The 25949-nt window shown below is 38.7% G+C and overlaps 3 protein-coding genes across 3 annotated transcripts; 1 reads left to right on the plus strand and 2 right to left on the minus strand.

The window, feature by feature from the left end:
- Window positions 1-2872: 2872 nt before the first annotated feature.
- Window positions 2873-25786, minus strand: LOC146475798 (uncharacterized). The gene is made up of 10 exons (XM_085115490.1): window positions 25002-25786; window positions 21516-21938; window positions 12154-12216; window positions 9744-10007; window positions 8453-8682; window positions 7872-8130; window positions 7215-7343; window positions 6156-6884; window positions 5553-5663; window positions 2873-4451 (listed from the first exon to the last, which is right to left on the minus strand). The coding sequence occupies exons 1-10, from the start codon at window positions 25780-25782 to the stop codon at window positions 4300-4302; spliced, it is 3141 nt and encodes a 1046-aa protein (XP_084971616.1). The 5' UTR covers window positions 25783-25786; the 3' UTR covers window positions 2873-4299.
- Window positions 19360-20000, minus strand: LOC146475799 (uncharacterized). Its single transcript, XM_085115336.1, has one exon. The coding sequence runs from the start codon at window positions 19906-19908 to the stop codon at window positions 19396-19398; it is 513 nt and encodes a 170-aa protein (XP_084971462.1). The 5' UTR covers window positions 19909-20000; the 3' UTR covers window positions 19360-19395.
- Window positions 20044-21193, plus strand: LOC146475800 (uncharacterized). Its single transcript, XM_085115335.1, has one exon. It carries the CDS (start codon window positions 20069-20071, stop codon window positions 20897-20899), a length of 831 nt encoding a protein of 276 aa, XP_084971461.1. The 5' UTR covers window positions 20044-20068; the 3' UTR covers window positions 20900-21193.
- Window positions 25787-25949: the final 163 nt, after the last annotated feature.

Consider the following 25949-nt stretch of genomic DNA (forward strand, 5'->3'; position numbering starts at 1 on the left):
TCAGTGTCATTCCAATCTTGTGAGGTATGATAAATGAGTACTCAAAGATGAGCGAAGTCAATATTGTCGCACTAAATCCAATTTGAAAAGAAGCAGCGTAACAGAAGCATTTGCCGTCAGCTGGTGGGTCGAATGCTATCTCGAAACCAGCCTCTGCCACTCTAGTGGCGAGTTTTGAAGAAAGACTTGTCTAAGGGAAAGGACAACCACATGCAGCAGTCAGCCAACCGACAGAGTTCTGATAACTCTGATTTACTAAAGACCAAACCTGTTAAAATGGCGCGATTTACTCACCATTCTTGACGCCAACACACGGAGATCGAAGTGCTGTTCTTTTCTTTTTTTTTTTACTTGAATGAAGTTCCACGTGGATATCAATGAATGACATGTGTCAATAGATACCTATTCGAGTAGCGGTGCAGCCGTATGTTTTTCCCGGATTGTTTTTTTCTGAAGTCTTGAACCTTAATAAATTTTTGCGTATTGTTTTTATTTTTTTGCGCATCTTGGGCGATTTTGAATAGGCAAAATTCTCTTCAAAATTAAAACAAAAACGAAAAAAAAAAAACAAAGAAAAAAAATTCGTCCAAAATTTTCTCACGCGAATGTAATAAAACAAATAAAAATTCTTAACATTTGCACTGTGGCTTGCATGACTCGCATGACTCGCGTGACTCGCATGGCTCGCACGGTCGGCTCGCATGGCTCGCTGGATTTCGCAGACCCAGCACGTGACCAAAGTCCTGGAGGAGCGAAGTCTGTTGAAAATCCTTTGTTGGATTTACTGATTTTATTCCGGGTCGTAATTAATTTGTTTATTCTACATGATTTTTTACCCACAAATACTGTATAATTCTCGAACTATCTTCCGAATCATCATTGCGGCAAGGGATAAACAAGAAAAGCGTTTAGAAATACAAACAAACAAGCTTTTTAACCCTTCACGGTCTACGCAGAGCTCGTTTAGCAAAATACAGAAACTCTACACTCTATTCCTCTTATAGCTTGTCACACTCGGAAATCTGTCTGTTGTAGTCTTGGTATCTTCAATTCTACAGATTCATTCATCATTTCGTTTCTTTTCGTTTCGCAAAATACAGCAAGCCTCACGGCAAACATTTTTTTTTGAAGTTTTAACACCAAGGCAATGAGCTACAACGTAGCTCATACATTCTAATGAGTCTGACTAGACGCGCATCTGCAGATTTTTAGACGCGTTTTACGCGTATGTATGGGGCGCCAAACCAGTCAATATTGTATACCATTTATATGGTCTGTTTCACTTTTTATGTGGTCAACTGCACTTTTTATATGGTCAACTTTGGATTTTTATATGGTCAACTCGACTTCATATGAATATGGGTTGTTTTTAATTTTTGACAATTTCAAGTTACTACTGTCGAGAATAGCATCATTTGAAGAAACAAATCGGTCCCAGAGCTTGTCATTAGAGGATGTTGATCAGGCTATTTTTCAACTGACGGCCGCTGCAGCCACCATTCAGTTGTTGGTCTCCGGTATTGAAAACGACAATGATTTTACGTATGCGAGTTGGTTCCCTTAATTCTGGCCTGCACCACTGGGCCTGCACTGTAACAAGGGAAGCGGGAAACTAGTGAAAGTTTTTGTAATGTCCGACATGTGAATGGAATGTTGAACATTTCTTTGGAAATCTTTCCGAAAAAGACGCATTGACACACACAAAAAAGGTTCAAAATACTTGGGAAACAATTGTTATTCTTGAAATACTTTAATAATGCTGTAATGTACAGAAAAATTCATAGCTTTATACCGTAAATACCGCGCGCGATTTTAATATAGCCTCTACGAGATTGAGGATGATTTTAAATCGCGTTTCGTGCAGTTTTGAGCATTATTCATTCATTCTCGTCCCCAGGGCCCCAACGGTTTTTTTAAATTGTTGAACGATCCAACCGCTGACCAAAAAATCGGGTGGATTCCCGTATAAAAGTGACGGGGGTGATCGTCGTACCTTTTAGGGCTAAAATTCGTGGTTGATACCCCTTAGGGTGCTAAAATCTAAAACGACTTCTCTCAGAGGTATGGTGGTAGCTTTCAGATGTGTCGCTGGCTTTAGTTTATTTATCTCCTTAATTGCTTACGCTAATCACAGGAGGTAACTTACCACAGCCGCCTGCACCGAAGTGGGACATTTTTTAGATTAAACTGAACGCCTCTTTTGTAGCCAAGTTCCAGGCCCCCACCTCTCTCGAACAAAATAGTAGCTTTGAGTCAAAATATTAGTCTGAATTTGTTAGAATTGACGTGACACGAAACGTTCTAATTAACAATCAGATTATGAGCTCGAGATTTCTATCGCCTGATAGCTGATGAGGGCGCAGCCCGAATCAACCATCACGCATAGAAATCGAGAGCGAATAATCTAATTGTTTTAGTATAAATCTACCACTCGTTCAAAACTAAACAAGTAAATTATCTATATGCTCATCGCGACACTTAGAAAACGCGAGGAAGCGGGCGCCATTTTGTTGAAAACCGCTACTCACTATCTATCACAGAATAGATAGGGAGTAGCGCAGCCAATCAGAGAACGACATTTGTGATAGAACACTAGTAGATTGATACTCATCTCCTAAAAAAAGGTCATTGCTATATCAGGGTTAAGATTGGGCCATGACGCAAGTGGCCACTTAAGAGAGGTTCCGACTGAATTGACTGGGAAAATTAGGTAATCGTACAGTAAACATTCGACGGTATAAACATTATATTAACAAACCTGACTATATAAAACAGTATACAAGAAATTTAAAATACATATGCCAATCTAAAGAAAGTGGTTATCTATTCGTCCGGCGACCTGTCTATCTATCGTTCGGCATATAAGTCATCATCAATCATCATCAATCTTTATTTAAGAACACGAAATCTTATCATAAAAATGCTCTTCCTAATATTTATTGAGTCGTGTGAAAAATTACAAAAGAATAAATCAACTATACTTACAGGAATACATTTATTACATTAGCTAACGAAACTATTAAACAAGTGTACAGTATAAAACCTATATTATAAAACTTTCTTCAATTCATAGTGCACTTAAAATAATCTTTCAATAATCAATCAATAAATCTTTATTTAAACACGGTAAAATCCATCAGGAGTATAAAAAATAGAAATAAACTAACTATCCTAAACAAAATAGCTAAAACCTGTTTTTCATGAATGCCGTGTATACTAGTACTCTAACATTAAAAATGAACATTAACTAATCTTTTGAATTGACTAAGAGATTTAGCTTCTCTCACATCACAGGGCAGGCTGTTCCAGAGAACTGCTCCGCTATAAGTACAGTGGAACTTCGATTTAACGAACCTCTATTTAACGAAGTCCTCGATATAACGAACGATATTCTATGTCCCGGCCAAAGTTACAGTAAAATGTATGGAGGTTGACAATGATTTTCAATCTTGAAATTACAATGCGACGCGCCTTATCATGGCCACCCAACAAAATTTTTTTTACAAGTTAGCCATAAAAAACAAAACGACATGTCTTCAATAATTCGTTGTTGCGTCACTTGCCTGTTGGACTTTGCAAGGAGGCGTGACCGTTAATCAAATTCGCGTATCCTGACTGGCTAACATGTGAAAAAAAATGTGTTGGGTGGTCATGGTAAGGAGTGTCGCACAGTAAAGATTACATTACATTCTATATATGTTTCAATTACAAAACTATTTTGAATCTGACCCCCCAAAAATAAAATTGATCTCATAAAAACTTTTAAGAACCAAATTTCTGGCAACCTTCTGTTATCTTAATTCGTCAGAGCTTACATCATTCTATGTAGCCCTGCCTCTGTCTGTCAATCTGTCTGTCCGTCTTTCTGTCTGACTGGCTGTCTGTCTGTCTGTCTTTCTGTCTGACTGTCTGTCTGGCTGGCTGACTGTCTGTCTCTCTGTCTGGCTGTCTGACTGGCTGTCTTTCTGTCTGTCTGTCTCGGTGTCTGATCGTATATCCTTTACCCCGTCGCACCCATAGGGCAGTGAGAGGTTTTTTTCCATTTCAAAATACATGTACCTTAACCAGTAACTAAGGCTTCATTCAATCAAGTGTCTAGAAAAAATGTTTAACGGAGACTAATTCTATTAACAGGTAAAAATCCTATGCAGGTTGTTCTGGTGCAACAACTAAAAATAAGCGATGGTCGTGAGTCTCTAGATTATATCTCGCATGGCAAGACTAGTTGTATCTGGAAAAGAGCCCATCTGTCTAGTAGGTACACAAAGGTTTAGCATTTGTTTTACTCGCCTCAAAAAATTAAGAGAAGATACAAAAGTAATAAGTTAAAACACTACTCAAAATCATAGAAAATAACAGCATGTACAAGTGGTGTAAAAAACCTTCACCATCGCCGTCGTCGATTTCGTCGAAATTTTCATCATCATTATTCAACTGCTCTGGTGGGGCATCTGGAAAACAACAATATCTAGCATTAATATGTACGCTGATATTACTGGTTTTATCATCCATTATCAACTAATTCTTTAAAGCTTGATCGGAGAACCTTGATTTTCAAAATCTCAGCATCACCGGAACGAACTGCTCAGTGGCTATCATTTGAATGGTTACACTTAAAGATTTCGGCCATCCAGGCTCAAAGGCACCTTGTAAAGCAGAATAAACAGCACCACAGGAAAGTATTGTTCAGTAGCTTTTATTTGAATGGCGACAATTTAGGATTTCATCCACAGACTTAAAAGCTAGAGCCACCTTGTATAGCACAATAAACAGCACCTCAGGAAAGTACTGCTCAGTAGCTTTCATTTGAATGGTCACACTTTAGGATTTCAACCATAGACTCAAAAGCCAGAACCACCTTGTACAGCATAACAAACAGCACCACAGGAAAGTACTGCTCAGTAGCTTTTATTTGAATGGTCACACTTTAGGATTTCAACCACCGACTCAAAAGCTAGAACCACCTTGTACAGCATAATAAACAGCACCACAGGAAAGTACTGCTCAGTAGCTTTCATTTGAATGGTCACACTTTAGGATTTCAACTGCAGACTCAAAACTTAGAACCACCTTGTACAGCATAATGAACAGCTCCACAGGAAAGTACTGCTCAGTAACTTTCATTTGAATGGTTATACTTAACCCTTTCCTTAAAGGTTTTGGCCATCGAAACTCAAAAGCTAAAATAAAATAAAATAAAATAATAAATAGGAATTTCAGTGTGGCTCTTCTCTCCACTGTTTCCAGGTCGAATTGGAATTTGGAAATGTTGGTTTTTGTGGAGGGAGGAAAACCGGAGTGCCCGGAGAAAAACCCTCGGAGCAGGGACGAGAACCAACAGCAAAATCAACCCACATATGACGCCGAGACCGGGAATCGAACCCGGGCCACACTGGTGGGAGGCGAGTGCTCTCACCACTGCGCCACTGCGCCATCCCTGCTCCCACTAAAGCTAAAACCACCTTGTACAGCATAATAAATGGTACCGCAGGAAAGGACTGCTTAGCAGAGATAGCTAGAGCATACACTATGAAAACAATTCTTTTACTCACCTAAATGTTCCTCAGTGGAAACTGTTTCTCTTAGTGTTTGACTGTCTCTTCCCTGCACATGATCAGTTTGTACACTAGTGCTTTTTGTTTCGCTCTCCCGTTGGAGTTCCGCTGAAAATGTTAAAAGACTTTAATCTTCATTATAAATTAGATATAATTAATATAATTACCAAAATGTAGAGTATGGTCCCAGATCTCTTAGCCTCCCATGCAGTCGTATTTTTGCGCAGTTTATGATTACGCGGGAAAAGCAGATCTTAAGAATCAGATAAGAAAATTGCTTACCGCGTGTTTTTAAAAAAAAATTGGCAACAATAATACCAAAAAGCTTTGAAATGCGTAAGAATGTATGGCATTCCTTTCCAAATTGAAGCTTAATTATCTCCAAAAAAAATCTGAGGTTACCCCCACTTTTTTTTTGGATTTCAGTAGCCTTGTATAGCGATCTCTATTTCCCGCAAAGTCTCTCGAGATGCGCAGAACGGATGCGCAGTAACAAAAGGAGGTCACAATCTATCTGGTGCTCGGATTACCCATGATACCAAAAGCGCTTTATTATATTAGTTAATTATTAACGCAATAAGCAAACGTGTTTAAACTTGCCTCTCCTAGAGGAAGCATCTCGTCTGCGTTTAATAACGCTTCCCCGGATCATTTCCTGGGTGCTTGTCACAACCTGAAAAATTTCTTGCACACATTGCTCCATGGTGGGAGGGGGCTTTTCCTTTTCCCGACAAAAGTCATCCTTGTGTGGCTCATCCTGATGTTTTCTATACACCCAGCCAATCAGTACATCTGGATATTGTTCCTCCCTGCAAGGCTTTTTCAGGCCATCAATCTCACTCTGTTCTAACCCAAGATCTAAAAGGACAGTACTTATCTCTTGCCACAAAGCAGGGAACCTTCCTTTGTCGATACTAACGCCTGTTGTACAAAGCTTATCGTGAAGAAACCTGAAACGGGCCAAGTCTGCCACAAGCGCCTTGTGTCTTTGAGGTGGATTATCGTGCCACGTTGGTGGAGGAGGGGGTTCCCCAGAAATGTTGGTAAGTAGGATAAATAAAAGAATGAGGTCAAACGTGTTTGCGTCTGGTTCAGATCCATCTGGTGGAAAGAGCTTGTCCCACTGACGTTTACTCAGAATACCTTGATGCAAGAGGCTGCCAAGACATGACACATTGGCAAAGAGATCCTCCTTCAAGTTTCCGGGGGGATGTATCTTACTGAAAACTCCTCTTAGAGCAGCTGTTCCACCCTCTTTCAGTAGATTTTTTAGCATGGAGGCACAAGTCTTTTCATCAGGGCTTGACGGTACACTTGTCAGTTCTGAAACTGAACAAAAGGATTTATGAAAACATACAGATGTTACGATACGTTTGCCCCACTAGTTTCGTTCATTACCCTGATTTATACCTACAACGTTTCCTGAGTTACTACAGATTTTTGTCTCAATATCACCCGGATTTTTCAAACTTTTTTAACGATTTGTTCTGAACACTGCAGATGAACTTGTTGGAATTGACTGATGCATAACCATGTAACAAAAACAATGTACTGTGGGCAAGGGAGGGAGACACCATAATTGATAATTTGTTGGTCCAAGAAACTCTCAATATTTAGTTTGCTCAAGAATCCTTGCTCTCTATCAAAATGCATAACTACCTTGATCCAGGCTATCTGTGACAACTGGCAATGAGATGCCTTCCCCTGGAGCTCTCCTAGCTGTAACCCTTTCTCGTTTTACAGCTTCCCCATCATCAACTAGGCTGTCACCACGTGGCTTAACAGAATCTGAGGAGCAATGAAAACATTACAATCATGTCGTAAATCAAATTTGAAATCTTATAGAATAAAAACCAAGGAGCATGCTCAACCAATGTTCTTAAAAAAACAACAACAATAATAATAACAATAATAATAATAATAATAATAATAATAATAATAATAATAATAATAACAATAATTATAATAATAATAATAATAATAATAATTTTTAAAAATAATAATCTCTTTATTAAAATATTCCAAGTAAAACGTTATTTACAGGTTAAAAGTAGCTATTAAAACTTATTTACAATAAACAATAATAATAGTAATAATAATAATAATCGTTAAACCAAAACTAAAGTAATTACTCTGGCCAATTGCAACAGATGTAAACAACACAACAAGCCAATCAGAATTCGAAGGAAATACATGTAACTGGCGCCAAGTGTGGGAAAAGTTAAAACGCGTGCGGCGAAAACACGATTGGTTTTGTAGTAGTTTTATAGTTTTATAGAGTGGTTTTATATTAATAACAGTTGTCAAAAGCCTTACCTGGTTTGGGTCGCAGACTAACATAGTGAAGTTCACAAACATGCCCCAGGACAAGGTGCTTGCTGTTGCTATCCTTTACTGGGCTGATGGTACAGTCATGTTTACGTGACTCACTGCTGATCACAAAAATTGTGGTTTGATAGTGGTTTGCTGCAGCCTTCAGCATCAAGTTATCACCCCATGTGCCATCTTGTTCCATTTCTAACAGGTAATTATCCCATGATGGATATCGATGACGGACAAACTCATAAAGATCTGCCTATATATAACAAGAGTAAATATTACATGTAATTTCAACATCATGTTTTTCTGGGCCTGAAAATGTGCATTATCCATATAAACTGCTGCTGCATTTTTAATAACAAGTTTAAGCCAGCTTAAAACAATTAATTTGTTTAAACTAGTTGCCAAGAAAATGCTCTTGGTGCCTAAATTTATCGCAGCAGCATCTAACACTTTACATGTTGGGCCCCTAACTTCACAGCTTTTGTCCTTGTGGGCTCCTTGAAATTTTTCCTTGCAGCAGCCTTGACGTGCAACAAGTGACAGTAGACCAAACCAATCACATATTTGTTACTCACCCATTCCGGGTTGTTCTTGAGGAATTCCACTATGGATTGTCTCACTTGTAAATGAGAATGGTCTAGCCCTTTCATAAGTTTCAGTTGGTCGGCCAATGCATGAAACATGCAATTTCCAGATCCCTCATTGTCAACAATGGTGAATCCCTCATCTGAAGCTGCCTGTTTCAATCTTGTTAGTAATTCGCCCAGCCTGCTGTCGTCGTTTACTTCATGTTTCTCTTGCTTCCCTGCAACATCAACGAAAAGTAACATTTCTATACATCTGAGTGTTTTTCAAAGCAAAGATCAGCTTCTAAGGATATCGATATAGTCGCAGAGCAGGGTAATTAACAATGAAGAGTTGCAGCCAGATTCTTGTCTGTGGCTACAATGCCAGCTTCCAGTCAAGGAAGACTGTGTCTAGAAAAAAAAATACTAATTTCTCGTTAGAGTGGTAAATTACTAAATGGACAAAACAGAACTAGCTGGCAAAGAACATTACTTCGTACTGCCGCTTGTTAGAACGGAGTGTTTCAGGAGCGCTTTTGTAAAATTAATTAGATGTCTTTTTAATTTTGTTTACTCCGATGTAGCGATTGTCTTCCATTTTCTTATTTCTTTTGTGCTGTATGTATATACATGTATCCTTTTCTATGAACTGGGAGACCACATGTATAACATTTAAAAGGTATTTTCTGGGGTGTGCAATAAATCACACCAACAGAGATGGAGGATGTCATATATTATAGTGAGAAAAGTCCAAAACGAAAGAAGAAAAACATTGAAATTTTTCCTATTTGTTGCATATATCGGGTATCCCCATTAACTATATTAGCTTAATGTACAGCTCTCAGTGTATTGCTTGTTGTAAAATATCAACTGGACCCTTAATGTACAATTAAGGAAAAAAAATTCCAAAGTTTGAGGGATGGTAATCAATCAAGTCTCATATACGAGGGGGCATGATTTTATGCCTTCATCTTGTAGATCTTTCCAAGACCTTTTGGTTGTGCAAATTTCACACAAATTAACCAAAAACTGAGCTCATTATGATTGCATCTTGTGACATATGGCACTCTTGGGCGGGTAAGGGTCAAATAAACATATTTTATCAAAAAAATACATTCTGGATGACTAATGTTTAATTTCTGGCTTTAAAAGCTGGAGGTGATGTGGGTTGAATCTTTAATCAATATGATAAGAATATATTTTCTAAATGTTTACGTCAACATTTACGGGTGTGAACAGCTAAATGTGTAACTTTATTTTCTCGCTGGTTTTGTTCCTTCATTTTTGGCTACACCTTTACCTCCATCCAAACTGTCGTCCCTTCCACAAGTATCCTTCACAGTTTTGGCAGAATCAGGCTTAGAGCTTTTTATGCCAGTGACAACTTGACGTACTTCTCCACTTGGCTTTGCATTACCACTAGAAGTACACTTGCTACTGTTGCCTTCTATGCTTTTAGGTGGAAATTCACTGGGAACTTTGCTTGCACCAGCTAGCTGGATGGCATCATTTTCAGATTCGTTAGTCTCTTTAGCCAAGCTCCTTTTACTGATGTAAGGTGATCCTATGTAAAGAATCAATTTTTATTCCAGTTATTCTATTAGCGAACACATAATGTTTCAAAGGCTTATGATGATGAGGATGATGATGATGATAATAATAATGATGATAATGACGATGATAGATGATGAGTTAGCTGCACATGAAAAATTTACAAGTCCACAGAAGATACTCTAAATGATTATTTTCTAGGACAATATTTTGCAACTGCCAAAAGTTTTACAATAATAGTATTGCCAGGGGCCCGGTTGTTCGAAAGCCAATTACACTAATCCCTGATTACAAATTAATCGAGGTTTTCATCTCGCTTATTTTAAATGTTTTCAACAGCTAATTTTAAGCTAATGGTAAAGAAAAGTCTAAGTCAAAACTAAAGGATAAAAGTCTTTTGGAAGAATCTTTATTGATTTAAGTCATTAAACTTGAATCAAAGTTTATGTTAACCCAGGATTAGCTAAACCGGGCTTTGAACAACTGCAGGCCCAGGAGGCTAATCTTCTCCTAATTTGCAGCTGTATTGTTCATTGCTTATTGTTCTTGTCATAGTGCAAATTAATGAAGTTTTAAATAATTACAGAGGAAATTGCTAGAATATTTGAAGTAATATAGAGATTATATGTCAAAATTTTATTATTTATAATTAAAAAGAGTTCTATACATTCTATACAAAGTCTGAAAAACCAAACTGGTAAAACAATATTTTGTTTGTTATAACAGTTACCAATAACATGCAGCCTATCACCTTGAAAAAAGTCAGGCAAAGTTGCATTTATATGGTGGACGTCAACTAAGAAAAGCTGTAGTTGAAATTATTTGAATTATAATGAGAGTAGACTGCAAGCAGTCCCTTTCTGGTCAGTCGAGCGCAGCGAGACTGGTGCGAGGAGAAATAAACGAGAAGAGACCCGCCTCTCCCCAAGCCCCCCCTCCGCTCGTTCGCTCCAGTTTTTTCGCGCTCGGCTATTCCGCACGACCTCGACTATCCAGAAAGGGACTGCTTGCAGTCTATAATGAGAGTTAACAGAGCCAAGAAATTGACAATTTTATCCACTGGCAGGTGGTGAAACTTTATTAAAGTTGACTTCCAAGCCAGTTTAACTAAAAGAAAGCCAGGGTATTGTTCAGAGGACATTGTATCTTTGAATTGCTGCACATATGATAATGCAAAATCCGTGATGCGTGTGAGTTGGCAAAATTAATTATCATGCGCTTTAAAATTTAAATTCAAAGATACATCATTTAGCTTGAACTGGCTTGGAAATCAATTTTAATGTTAACTTTCTCTTGGTTTGTAAAATTATCAATTTCGTGGCTCTGTTCCTTACCTTAAAATCATGTCAAAATTTAAAATAATTTTAATCGCTTTTGTTTGATTGGCGTCCACCAAAACATAACTTTATCCAACTCTTTTGAAGATGGTAGGTCACGTGTTATTGGTATCCTCTGAAATAAGCTCAATTGCAAAAGAGATCTCCCTGAAAACAGAGAGTTCACGACTGACGGTTTAAATTCCTTTCCTGGATAAAACTGGCTTTTTGGACTAAATACTGACTCACCATTCATGCCAACTCTCCCGGATTATCCGGGAGTCTCCCGGATACGGAACAAATCTCCCGGTCTCCCGTACGGGTGACTAAACCTCCTGGATAAAAGCTACCTCGCGTCCTATTTGTATAATAGTCTAGTAGTTCAACTTAAATTTTCCGTAAATTTAAGAAATATCGTCTCATGGGAGCATTTGCATACCTTTTTTTACCCAATCTTCCACAAACTGTGACGGAAACCAAAGAAAATACGCTTTTAATTTATCATTATTGCAATATAAGCGACTGTTTGATTGGATATAAACGTTCAACCAAAAAGCAGGACAACCAAAGAGCAGGACAAAAAAGCTCTACTTTCGTGCGAATTTTGTGCCAATGGGGGGGGGGGGGGGTAGTTAAGTGCATCAATTTTGTTTCAGGGGGGGGGGGGGGGGGCTCAGAAGATAAAAATCTCCAGATTTCAGATCTTCAGAGGTTGGCATCTCTGACTCACTGCTCCACAAAGGGTGGAAAACCCCTATTTCATATTCATCTATAGTGATCAATCAGTAAGGGAAATAACATTTTATTACTCCTATTCATTCTGTAGTGATACAATGTTCTCACCAGCATGTTCTGGTTCTGTTACTGTTTCTGTTGACTCAGTAAGAGCAGCTTGATGCTGTGATGCTGTTTTAAAAGACAATGAACATAACATTAGTTTTTTTTTTTTTTTTTTTTTTTTTTTTTTTTTTTTTTTGAACAGGTTTTATTTGCTTTACATGACACACTATTTAACAATGATATATGTACAGATTACTTACAATAATTACTTTTTTTTTCTATTATGATGCAACACACAAAAACTAGTTACAATACAATATTTTACAGTTAACACATCCTACATCGATGACATTGTTTACAGCTACTTACACTTAAAGAAAAGAAAATTAACTCATTGCAGTACCAGTGCATAAACTATTAATAATATTAATATAAGAAAGAAGCGAAACACGAATTAAAAGGAGACAAAGCTGAACAAGGACAAGACTGCGCCGAAGAAAAATAATTATAGCTTTTAGTTGCTGTTACATGACTGGTGTATCTATTTTACATACATATAACTACCCCCTTTTTGTTCAAAGGTTAATATTTTGACGAAAATAGAAAAAGAATTTAAGGAAGAGCACATTTCTCAATTTGCCATTGCAATAAAACTTTATTTTGAAATTCCTTTATGGTTGGTTTCCTCTCAAAGTATTTGCAAGCGTAAATGTATTGTTTTAGTAAAATAACGAATAAGTGTAATCTGCGTATTGGGTAATCAGTTAATTGTTGAATAGCGGGTATGTCGTTTAAGGTTATTTGTTTATTGGAGAGACTGATATCAGTGTTATTTACATGATTAAACCATATTAACGCTTCAGAGTAAAAGGACTGTGAAACAATGCAGTCTAAAAAGGTATGTTCAATAGAGTCTTGATTAGGACAGAAACAACATGTTTTATCATCGGCTAGTCTAAATTTGAAGAGTTCTTTTTTGGTTACTAGAATTCTATGTAAAAGCTTGAATGAGAACTGCCTTAGTTTATTATCTCTTGTTGAAAGATATATAAATAAGAATTTATTTTTCCATTCTGAATATTCGTTGGCAAAGTTGATTTTCCAGGTTTTGATGCCAGTTGGCTCCACTGTGGAGTTTTTGTTCAGCACTTTATAATAATGTTTGCAGCGCATGTTTGCTAGATCTACGGGCGTACTTTCAGGTGACAAGGATACCGTAGTTGAATTTAGTAGCTGTTCATGTGACGGTACTTCAGCTGACATGGCTTTCTTTTTCAAATCGGAAGGGATAGCAGCCAAGAGTTGAAAGTAATGAAGATAATTTGTTTTAATACTAAACTTGTTTTGAAATTCTGCGAAAGTTAAGAAATTCCCATCAGCATTAAGAATATCTTGAATAAAGAAGATTTTCATATTAAACCAAGATTTCCAAAATAGCATCTTTTTCTCGATGGTTATCGCTTCATTATTCCAGAGCAGGAAGTTACCGTACGAAAATATTTTAGTCTTGTTCTTGAACTCTTGAAAATACTGTAAAAGCTCCCGATAGAAAGTAGGTAAATTATTGTTGATACAGGCAGCATTATAGTTACATTTGAGAAGGAACTGTAACCCACCATGTGTGGAAAGATAATGATTGGGGATTGCTTTCCATGAGTCTCGGGAATTACTCAGAAATCTACTTATCCAAGCTAAGCGTAAAGACTCGACTACTACAGGAAAGTTAACAAAATTAAGACCTCCTTCCGCAAGGGGTTGATACATAACCAATCTCTTTATTTTATCTTTTTTGTTTTTCCATAAGAAATTGAACAGCTCTGCTTGGACATTTTTTATTACTGAAGTCGGGACAGACAGCATGGACGCTGCGTAGACCAATTGAGACACTCCTAACGTCTTAGCTAATAAAGATTTACCGTAGAGCGTAAGATCCCTAGAAAGCCATAAATTCAACTTAGTTTTCATTTTTCTAATCCTATTCACGAAGTTCTGTTCAACATTCTTAATTTGGTTATACGACAGAAACGTACCCAATACTTTAATTGGATCTTTTGTACTTTTGAATTCCAGTATCTTAGAACGGCTATGTTTCATTGTCCCTAACCACATTGCCTTAGTCTTCTTTTTGTTTAATTTTAAGCCTGAAACCGTTCCGAACCAATCAATGACTTGGAGATGTGATTTAAGAAAGTCCACGTTGCTAGTTATTATGGTCGTATCATCTGCGAATTGTGAAATTTTTACTTCTTGATCATTTGGTAACTGTATGCCTCTACAGTTTGGGTTTTGGCGTATCTTAAGGGCTAACAGCTCCACTGCGAGTATGAACAAGCAGGGGCTAAGCGGACACCCTTGCCGAACTCCTCTTGATATTTCGAAATAATTGGTCATATATCCACCATTCATGACAGAACTTTGTACGTTGTTATAAAGAACAGAAACCCATCTTTTAAAATTATCTCCGAAATCAAATGCCTCTAAAGATTTTAATATGAAGTTCCACTCCAAGGTGTCGAATGCCTTTTCAAAGTCTACAAACAGAAAAATTCCTTGAAACTTTTTAGTATCCGAAAATTCCATTATATCGCTCAAAAGTCTTATATTTTGGCCTATGTATCTGCCACTAATAAATCCGGTTTGATCTGTATGAATCAATTTTGGTAAAAGTTGTTCCATTCTCTTGGCTAGTACTTTTGAAAGGAGTTTATAATCAACATTAAGTAAAGAAATAGGACGCCAATTCTTTAAATCCGTCAGGTTAGTTTCACCTTTTGGGATAAGTGTTATTGTTCCTCTTTTCTGTGAAATTGATAAAGATCCTTTTTGAAAAGAATCGTTGTACGAGTTCAGGAGGTCTTTTCCAATCAAGTCGAAGAAAGTTTGGTAAAATTCTTTTGTAAATCCATCTTCTCCTGGAGATTTATTGTCTGCAAAAGATGCTAGAGCATCTTTTAGTTCTTCCAAGGTCAAATCCTTTTCTAAGGATTCCTGTTCATCCTCCTTTAATTGTGGAATGTTTAAACCCTCAGTAAAGCCGTCAATCTTTTGAGTGTGTTCATATGCGGAGGTGTTGTTATTGCCATTAATTTTAGAAGTGTACATATTCTCATAAAAAACTCCAATTTCTTTATTGACTTGCACGGGGTCTGAAATTATTTCGCCGTTTTCTAATTCAACTTCTCGGATTAATTTTTTCTCGTAGTTATTTTTTTCCAGATTAAAGAAGTACTTAGTTGGCTTTTCTCCTTGCTCGAACCATTTCATCTTTGATCTGAACATAGCTTCTTTTCCCCTTACTTCATGTATATGTTTGAGTTCTTCTTTAGCAGCTTCATATTTTCCCAAGATCTCCTGATCAAAAGCATCGCTATTACAAATTTTATGATCAAGTTCTTGTAGTTCATTTTGAAGGGCTTCTTCTTTGTTTCTTAAACTAAATCTCTTTTGTTTCGAAAATTTAATAGTTTTGGCACGTAATTCCATTTTTATTAATTCCCACAGGAGTTGTTTATCTGTAACTTCGGAGTATTTATTCAGAATTTGTGGATAGTAAAACTCAATGAGATCTTTATAACTTTCATCTTCTAGTAAGGTGTTGTTAAATTTCCATAAGCCCGGGCCTCTTGTGAATTCACTTTTAACCTCAATATTTAAGAATACTGCTTTATGGTCTGGTGCTATTGACGTACGGATTTCTACATTTTTGACACAACTAGAAAGGGGGCGAGAAATCAAGAAAAAGTCAATCCTCGATTTTAAATTCAAAGATTTCGACTCATATGTGAATGATTTAGCGATGGGATGTATTTGTCGATAAATATCAATGAGATTAAGCTCATCCATAAGGCTGACAAGAGAAGTCCTATAATTTGTAGCTTTCCAGGGTTGGCCGCCGCGCTTATCGATTGGATTGAGGGTTGTATTCCAGTCACCTGCAATGATTGATGACATGAAATAAAACAAAATTCATATTTTTTTATCACTAGTTACCAGGCCCCGGTTGCTCAAAAGATGATCAATTAATTTAACCACACATTAGCTGATAACGGTTGGTTCAATTTGCTAGCAGACTAGGTTTAAACTAACCGTTGGTTTAATTCCCGTTGCTTGAAGGTCTGTTAAGCTGACGCTTATCACTGGTTAGCTAACCAATGGTTAATAGAATATCCCAGACTTAAGGCTGGTTTCCATATGATCGCAGATCGCAGATCGCAGATCGCAATAAGGTCTGCAATCATCTGCAATCACATGAAAACACACTTCTATCTCCTGCGATCATCTGCGATCCCCTGCGATCAATAACTGCGATTGTGCGATCATATGGAAACCAAAGTTTTGCGATCTGGGATCGAAACGCATCCCATAATATTTCGAGTTCTCTCACATGATGCAACGCTCATGTGTTTGATTGTAACATGTAATTTATGGAGGAAGTTGCATGTTACGATCGAGTGTGTTTACCATCCTGAACAGCAAATATTTTAAAGACCAGAACAAAAAGGCAAACTGTTTGAACAAAATTATCCAGCAGAAGTTTAATTTATCGGCCGGGGAAGCGAAGGCCAAATTTCGCAACATTATATGAACTGCGTACGGTCATTAATGAATCCAAAACCAATGTTTTCAATAGTTTTGGAGCTGACGACGACGTCGCTTCATGAGAAACAGAAGCAGTAAGTTTGCTTTCAGCAAAATTTCCTCTTCCACATCTGCCACGTTTGCTCTTCACTCGACACGCGCGTGTATAAATTATTTGACATTTCCATTGACCAGATGTTAATATGGCTACAGTCTGTTCTGCGATCGTTGCGATTATATTCATTTGGAAAGTCTTTTTTGCGATTGTTTGCGATATGCGATATGCGATCTGCGATCTATGATCATCTACGATCGTCTGCGATCATATGGAAACCAGCCTTTAAACCATCTCCAAACAGGTTTGACAGTCAAGTATTGCCGCGAACGTTTTTTGCTATCTTCTGTCCACTTTTAGAAGTAAAATGGCTGCCGAAAATTCTTTACTTGAACTTGAAGTGCTTGGTGACAATGAGAAGTCTTTGTGTGTCAGATCAGTGGAGAAAGAAGAAGTCTTTCTCTGTAGCATGGCAGCCATTAAGTATTAAAACATAAAGGAACTTCTTCGTAATAATTTAATTGTTTATAACATGTTTATGCCCATGAATAACAAGAAGAACTGGGCAAATGGAGGAACAACTGAACAAACCAGAAACGCAAACAAACGAACAAGCGGAAACCCAGAGCGAACGAACATCCAAGTGAGCGAACAGATAGCCGAATGACCGAGTTAACAATCAAACAGTCCACCAAGCGCTCGTCAGTGAAAATGAGCGAACCCGCGAAAGTAGATGAACATCTGAATGACCAAGCAGACAGCTCTTTTGTTTGCAGTTTAAGCGTTTATAAGGATTGATTTTCTGATATTCTAATGCAAACTTAGAAGCGCTTAACTTTTTCGAAACGAGTGAGAAGCGATGTACATAGAGTAGCTTTGGTTCTATAATAATTATAGAACCAAAGCTACTCTACTCCAACATGATCACTGCCGATCTCAAAAGACCACGTGCGTAAGATTTTTAATATTTACTTAACATTAAAGTAATTATTACTTTAATGTTAAGTAAATATTTAAAATCTTACGCACGTGGTCTTTTGAGATCGGCAGTGATCATGTTGGTGATAAACTGAATGGAATTACACGAAAATCTGTAGCGTGACTTAACCTCGGCTTCAGAGAGTCCGTCGAGCAAGTTGTCAGTGAGGTTAAAAATTCTTTTACGCCTAGGTAGCACACCATGAAAAAGCAAATCAGCTGCCATGTTGTTTCACTGATTTGCAACAACACATCATTTTAACCAATAATTTGTGAACAAGTTAACACTCGTAGTGAGGTACATAAAATTTAACCCATTGTTAGAAGACACTTAATTAACCCATAGTTTACACTAAACGGCATTCGAGCAACCCTCTGAATAATTTTTAAACATTGGGGTAAAAGTGAAGAACAGCTCACCTCCACCGACTGTCGGTCGACTGTTGGCCGACAGACTACCGACAGACTACCAACAGCTTACCGACAGGTTACCAACAGTCGGTAACCTGAATAAAATTGACCAAAACACTACATTACCAACAGTCGGCCTGCAGTCCGCAAAAGGTTTTTAACTTACCTTTACTCTACATACTTATTAAGCCAAAACGAGAAGCGAATTTAGCACGTTCACCTGAAATTTGAATCGCCCTATAATTCATTGCGAGCTAGCATGTTATAGTATGTCATGTATGTCGACACAATGTTGAACTTTACTAACGTTCTTTCTTTCTATTTCAGTAAGTAAGAAAAGAAAGATTCTCGTTTGATCAAGAGGCAATATTTATTTCGTGAAACAAAGGGAATAAACGTAAACTTTTTGAATCAATGTATTCGTTATGTTCCTTGATGAAATTCCTTGGCAGAAATCGAAAATTCCTATACAATGATAAGGGTCGAAATTTCAAGAAGTTTTCCCTGATCTTTCCTGGTTGGTTCATCTAAAAAATGCAGACCTCATAGGAAACATTCAGTTGCAGGAGGACTTTTCTCATTGGTGGATTTTGGTCCAAAATCTGGAACATTGATCCATCACAAACTTTCAAATCTTGCATTAAGATGAAAATATAATATTGGATGTATCATAAGAAAAAATTATCTTTTCGTCTGATAAGTAAGATGGTCTTTCATCTTATCATAAGATGAGAGTACTTTATCAACTTCTTTACTCGATAATTGATTTTTCCCTTGTTCTTGTATTCTTTATGAACTTTTTAAGGCGATACTCGATTTTGCGCTTGTTCGTGTATTCTACGCGATAATTGACTTTGCGCTTGCTTTTGTATTCTTAATGAACTTTTTGCACGTGCTCGTGTATTCTTTATGAACTTGTTACACGATAATTGATTTTGCACGTGCTCGTGTATTCTTTATGAACTTGTTACACGATAATTGATTTTGCACGTGCTCGTGTATTCTTTATGAACTTGTTACACGATAATTGATTTTGCACGTGCTCGTGTATTCTTTATGAACTTGTTACACGATAATTGATTTTGCACGTGCTCGTGTATTCTTTATGAACTTGTTACACGATAATTGATTTTGCACGTGCTCGTGTATTCTTTATGAACTTGTTACGCGATAATTGATTTTGCGCTTGCTCGTGTATTCTTTATGAACTTGTTTACACGATAATTGATTTTGCGCGTACACATTTGGTGGCTCCTAAAGGAGCCGTTTGTTGTTAAGCGAACTTAGTTGAGAGGGTAGAATTCGGCAATATCAGCCAATATGTTCTCGAAATGGTCGCCTCTGTAAACTTTACGCCAGTTGAACTCATCCAGGTATCCCGGAAGCTGGCTTTGTAGAGTCCCGTTCATTGCTTTCAGCTTTCTCTTCACCTGACTCCAGAGTCCCTCTATGGTGTTTGTGTGGGCGCCTGTGTATGGATCAACAAAGTTCTCTGAATGGTTCACCATGAGGTGGATGTAGCCAACGTGGTTCAGGTTGAAGTATGGTGAAAACTTGTCTGAGATAATCCTGGTTCCAGGTTCTACGAACTGCTGTATCAGTCCGGTCACCAGGGTTTCTCTCGTTCGGTTCGGTACTCGGAAGGTGAGAGCCCTGCCACTGCCTCTTTCAACCATGCCGAAAACCCACGAGCCTCTAGAAATCCGTCCACGGTTGTACTTGCGTTTGTGGCCAAACATTGATTCATCGATCTCTACAGTCTTCCCTCTGCCACCTAACTTGATATTGCTGTGCATGATTTTCAAGGAGCATATGTCTCTGAGTCTCTGGAGTATTGTAACAACCGTACGGAGTGACACCCCTGACAGCAAGGATACTTTCTTGTTGGACTCTTCAATCGACCACAGGAAGATGATGTATAGCCAAAAGGTATCATTGCACGATTAGAAAATCAAAATGTCTCAGCGCATTCTCAAGTGTACCATCTGCGGCGGTCCGCATTCCATTTTCCATTGTACCAACAAGTGTGGTGTGTGTAGCGGCGATAACCGGCAGTGTTCCTGTCCAGAACGACCTCCTCCACAGAAGAAGAAGAAAAGGGCTGTACAGTCCTCCACTCAGTCCTCCTCCGAACAGTCCTCGTCTGATAGACCAAGCTACAAGGAGCTCCGCAGGTTGTACGACAACTTGCTCAGGGAGCACGAACGTGTTGGTTTGGCGTTGCAAAACCAACAGAAGCAGCACGAAGATCAGGAGAAGGAATTGGAAGAGGCAAATAAGGACGCAGAAGAGCTGGCAAACCTTGTCCGAACGAAGTCCGAGGCGATCAAGGTCCTCCACACCAAACTGGCGCAGGCCAAGAAGACCATTGCAGACCTTAAGGCAGAGGTGGAAACACTGCGCAGCAACAACGAGCCACAGCAGCAGCAACAACCGCAGCAGCAGCAGCAATCCGGTCGCGTCAGCACCCACAGCTTGGCAGCTATCCATGACCGTTATCAAAACGTTTTGCGTACCATATCCAAAAATGGCTGCAGCATGGCCAACGCTTTTAGACTGACCGGCTGTCCGAGAAGCACCCTCAGAGATTTTGTGGCCGTGGCAGAGTTAAAGCTGGTCGACTCCCGCGAATATGATCTCGTAATCCGCGACGTGCAAGGGTCATCTGTGAAGGAGTTGGAGTCAGCATGCAGAAAACGGCTTCGACGCCACTTACCAGCAATGGCAAACATGAGGAGAGAAGGGAAGCTGTTGCCCCTCAAGTTCGAAGAAAGATTCTACGAATAGAGTCATCACTAGACTCCTAAAACAAAACGGCTCCTTTAGGAGCCACCAAATTTGAAAAAGTTAATAACCAATAATAAAGATGAAATTGCACACTTTACGTTATCACAGCGGGATAATGAGAGAGGGGTTGGGGCACAGTTATACTAACTCAAAAATGCAAAATGGCGGACGGGGAACGAGAGAAACGTCGCCGTGGAATTTATATGAAAGAAACTAGAAGGTGTGTGTGATTTGGATTTATTTATATGGAAAAATCCACAACAATTTCTACCGACAGTTCACCAACAACTTACCGACAGATTACCAACAACTTACCGACAGATTACCGACAGTTGGCCGTCTGTCGGTTGACAGATCGTTACCGCTATGAAAAAAACTGTCGGCCGACAGTCGGCCAACTGTCGGCCAACTGTCGGCCGACAGTTGGCCAACTGTCGGCCGACTGTCGGTCGACTGTCGGCCGACTGTCGGCCGACAGTTGGCCGACAGTTGGCCAACAGTCGGTGGAGGTGAGCTGTTCTTCACTTTTACCAACATTGGTTAGGGGGTTTAACCAATGGTTAAGATTTATGACCATCTTTCGAGCAACAAGGGCCAGTTTGTTAAATCATGGCACCTTGGTCTATTAAGCCTCTGTTCCTGTTACTCAACAACACTTTGTCATCACCTTGACCTGCACTTGCACTGACTGGAGTCTCGTTATTGCTTTCAGGTTCATTACTGCCGCCATTACATTCACGTCCACTTGCTTCATTTGAGGTCATACCATCCAAATTCTTGAATGCATTGTTACGTTTAGGTGCAAAATTATCTGCTATGCCAGTGACCATCGGCAATGCTTTGCCTTCCACTGCACTTGCTCCATCAAGATCTGGAGTCTGGACTGCAACAGCACCTTGGCTTGACCTTCTCTCCCCATTACCAGACAATGCTTTGTGATCAGTTGGAGCTTTGCCCTGCTCCTCCTCATGTTCAGTTTCCACTGCAGTACTTTTCTCAGCTTTTTTCTCCTTTTGATTATTGGTTATACAAGGACTACCTGCATTAATTAAACAAAAGTGAAGAACAGACTGAGCTCAAAAGTAGACAAAATTCGATCAAAGAACACTTTAGTTGCCTGATTAAACTGTAACGGTATTACGTGCCAATAAATTAGTCTGCTTAACACATATGAAGCTAGGGCTTTGGCCAAAATTGCGCTGTCGTGCATTCCAGATTGCTTCTTATTGTTTAGCTCAGAATTTACCAGAGTTTTTGCATGTGGTCTTGAATTCCTTCAGGAAATGTTGTCTCAATGTTTTATCAACTACTTAATAATAATTATTAACTTTGTTAAATAAACATTGCCAATTTGAAATCCTTCTAAATTGCAACCATTTTGAAACTCGTCAGATACCAAATTCTTCTCTTTCCCAAGTTTTAGCCTCGTTCATAGACTGGTACAGTTTTACTTATGTGTACCTGCAATTCCACAGAACAAAGTACTGTGAGCTTGCAGCGTTACGAAAGGTTGGCTTATAATGAATAATGTGTAAAGGGAGGAAACTGATTTTGGCTCAGTTTCTTGAATTCCTATAATTTAAAGGCAAAACTGGTTCTAAGGTCTCATTTTTAGTAACAGATCTAGAATTTCTATATTCTAATGAAACAAGGTCAGAAGACCGTCTAAAAAGTCTGTAAACCCACATTTCCGGCGACTACAATTTACTGGTTGAAGGCATCACTTTTACACAGTGTCCACCTGCACAATATATATAACTGGTGCAGAAATGACATTGTTAGGATCAGTGAATGACCAGAAAACAATGCAATAACTTTTATTAATAATTGTGTTAAAATGCTGTTCCAAAGCTAACTTCCTACGTCTGTATCTTATCAAAACTTATAAACTTGTTATAATTTTTTCTGACAAAAATCTGTATGAATGGCCCAATAAACAATGACCTTGTAGCTAGTTTCTTTATTTTCTTTTGCTCAATAGTATAAGTCATGCATTGGTAAAATTGAAAAACGTCGTCAGCTTCCCAATAAACCTGTTGACCATTACTTTTGGGGAACTATTCAGAGACAAATGACCAACTGTTGGCCGACAAACGCTCCAGATGACAGTTAAAAATTGTAACAGAAAATGTAGGCCAACAGTTGACTGACCATCAGTAACTGTTGGTGACTTGTCGGTTACCTGTTGGTGATTTGTCAGCAAGTTGCTGGTGGGTTTTTGTTACATTTATGCAATTAAAACTATTGTATTGTCAGGTCCCTGTAACATACATCTATGTGTTTGTAGGATGAATAAATGAACAGGCGACAAATTGGTTAACGCCATGTTTTTATACCTGAGAGGCATAGGACCTAGTGAGGTTTGCAAATATGTATAATTGTAGGGCGATTTGAACTTGTGGTATTTGTCTTCCTTTATCACAATCACTCATGCCAACTCTCCAGGATTATCTGGGAGTCTCCCGGATATGGAACGAATCTCCCGGTCTCCAGTACAGGTGACTAAACCTCCCGGATAAAAGTGACTTGGCGCCTTATTTGTATAATAGGCTAGTATTTCAACTCAAATTTACATAAATTTAAGAAATATTGTGTCATGGCTGCATTTGCATACCTGCTTTACCCAATCTGCCACAAGCTTTGACGGAAACCAAAGAAAATACGCTTTTGTCATCACTGCAATATAGACGACTTTCTGATTGGACCAACGTTCAACCAATTAAAGGGCAGGACAGAAAACGTGTTTGCGTTCGTGCAATACTGCCAGGATAATGCCCTGGGATAGTGTTCTGACACTTTTATAGCAAGACAGTGACTCAAAGTTCGGCCAATAGGTAAAAAAGTACTATAAACTAAAAGACACAACGTGGCAAACTACTAGCCATCAATAGGGCTTTACGAAACATGAACCAATCCCAGCAAAGGTAAGATTCATTTCTAGACAATTGTGCAACATATTGGTACAATTTCCTAGCCATGAAAGGCTTTTATCATAACCCTACTGAATAGAGAGTACTCATTTATGAATGAGGCTTTCGTGTATACATTGTTGTCTGGGGTCGACACAACATTGCGTGACCTACCACCCCTAAGGTGTCACGTTTCATTAAGCGCATTTTACTGTTCGGTAAAAGCCTTATTAAAGGGCAGGACAGAAAAAGCTCTGACTAGTGCTGTGCAAATTTTGTGCCAACTGTAGGGGGGGGGGGGTAAGTGCATCAATTTTGTTTAGGGGGGAGGGTAGGATAATAAGGGGGGTGCTCAGTAGAAAAAATCTCCAGATTTCAGATCTTTACAGGTTGGCATCTCTGCACATTGTGTTTTTTACAAAAACCCGTGCAGAAAATTAAGAGTACTTTGATTCATAACTTTGGTAGATATGACATGATGAGTTTTATGGAAAATTAAGCAAGAAAAACAATTTAGTAATTAGTTGGATGAATAAAACTCAGATCAGGACGGGGACAAGTATCACTCAGTTGTTAAGCTAACTTTGCGAGCTTTCTCGACTGGTTGTTGATTCCATTTCAGACCAACAGACCGTTCGGGATCCGATTTTAATACTTATTTCTCCATTTTGCCTTGCTAGTTAGCTGTTGGTAACCTGTTGGGGAATTGTTGGTTTAAATTTCACCAACAGTCTGCTAACAGATTTTTTGGTGAGCTGTTTTATCAATATTTTTTACCCATGCATTAGGTATGGTCCATGATAGCCTGAGTATCAGGCCTTCCTAAGGAGGGATAGTCATGATCAGGATTTGCAGAACTGATGTGCATTTCTCAAAGCTCCCAAAGAGCTGCAAGATAAATTTCCTTACATCCCTCATCTACAGATTACCGGTTGTTGTTCGTTGCTCTGACTTTAATCTTGGAAATCAAAATGCTTTTGCAATAAATATTATAATTTATCACAAATTGATTTTTGGTAATGAATTTTGTGCATGGAAAATAGTTTTCTCGGTCCAAAATCTTTTCAGGAGTTTGAAAAATACCCCCCCCCCCCCACACACACACACACACACCCACTAGAAAAATTCCAAGCAGTAACCCACCACCCAGGGGAAGGAATGCAAATGAACGGAAGAAATTTTAAAATACTCACCACATATTTGTGACAATGGGACAGGGCAAATTTCATCATTCACAAACTTGAGAACAGCAACAGCTGGTGATCTTTGATCTTTTTTATCCTGTCTCTTCAAAATCACAGCCCCACGGGGATGAAGCGAGTTAGATCCTCCACCAGTAACTTCTGTCCGAGTTTTAAAAACATCTTCTTTTTCTGGAAGCTTAAGAACATACTTTCCACTCATGTATCTAAGGTCAAAGGTTTTCACAGAAAAACCAGAAGTGCCTCCGTCGACAATTTGACAAAATGAACCGTCTAAGGACCCCGTGACATATTCTTCGGATTTGACTGGGAAAGGGCGATAAGTCAGCATACCGGAACTCCCACCGCGGCTTACAAAACTCGAAAAAGACCCCTTTCCAAGTTTCTCAGGATCGATCGGTATAATTAATGTGCCCTCAATAAATTCAATTTTTTCTGCTGATTTCCTTACATCAGGCAACGCATATTCTTTTAACTTGTCATCGTAAGGCTTATCTGAATCCCATCTCTGGAAGTATAAGATGTAGTTCTGCCACTCTGATGAATCCTCTGATGGAAATGTATCTCCACTTGCAGTTAATATATACAAATTTTCCCTGGAACGTGGGAACAAGCCTTGCAACAAGCATCCAGAGCATACCGGCACCACCCTGCTGGAAGAAACACGTTTCCCAATCAGACATACTCCCAGTTCGTCTGCTTTGTCTTTTGTTTTGCGTTGTTTCTTCGTGTAAGTTGGGCTCGCAGCCCCCATCAACTCTGCCATCGCCATTTCGTCTCTCGCAACCTCAAGGGAGGAAGAGAGAGGACCCTGGGAATGAGGAAGCTCGTGTCCGTCCGCAAGGCATCTCGCTTGTCCCCACCGTCCCCACCGTTGGGCATTTGCCGTGAATAAAATAACAATAATAACTAGAAATACGTGACTCGCAAAACCTCGCG

Source organism: Pavona decussata, unplaced genomic scaffold (assembly GCF_977016875.1).
Source record: "Pavona decussata unplaced genomic scaffold, jaPavDecu1.1 SCAFFOLD_83, whole genome shotgun sequence".
Lineage (NCBI taxonomy): Eukaryota > Metazoa > Cnidaria > Anthozoa > Scleractinia > Agariciidae > Pavona > Pavona decussata.

Excerpts from the sequence above, each read along its gene's own strand:
- LOC146475798 (XM_085115490.1), bottom strand. The coding sequence starts at position 25,782 with ATGGCGATGGCAGAGTTGATGGGGGCTGCGAGCCCAACTTACACGAAG. Across the intron at positions 8,131-8,452 it reads TCAAGAACAACCCGGAATGG|GCAGATCTTTATGAGTTTGT; the intron begins GTGAGTAACAAA and ends TGTTATATATAG. Across the intron at positions 7,344-7,871 it reads TAGTCTGCGACCCAAACCAG|ATTCTGTTAAGCCACGTGGT; the intron begins GTAAGGCTTTTG and ends ATTGCTCCTCAG.
- LOC146475800 (XM_085115335.1), top strand. The coding sequence starts at position 20,069 with ATGTCTCAGCGCATTCTCAAGTGTACCATCTGCGGCGGTCCGCATTCC.
- LOC146475799 (XM_085115336.1), bottom strand. The coding sequence starts at position 19,908 with ATGCACAGCAATATCAAGTTAGGTGGCAGAGGGAAGACTGTAGAGATC.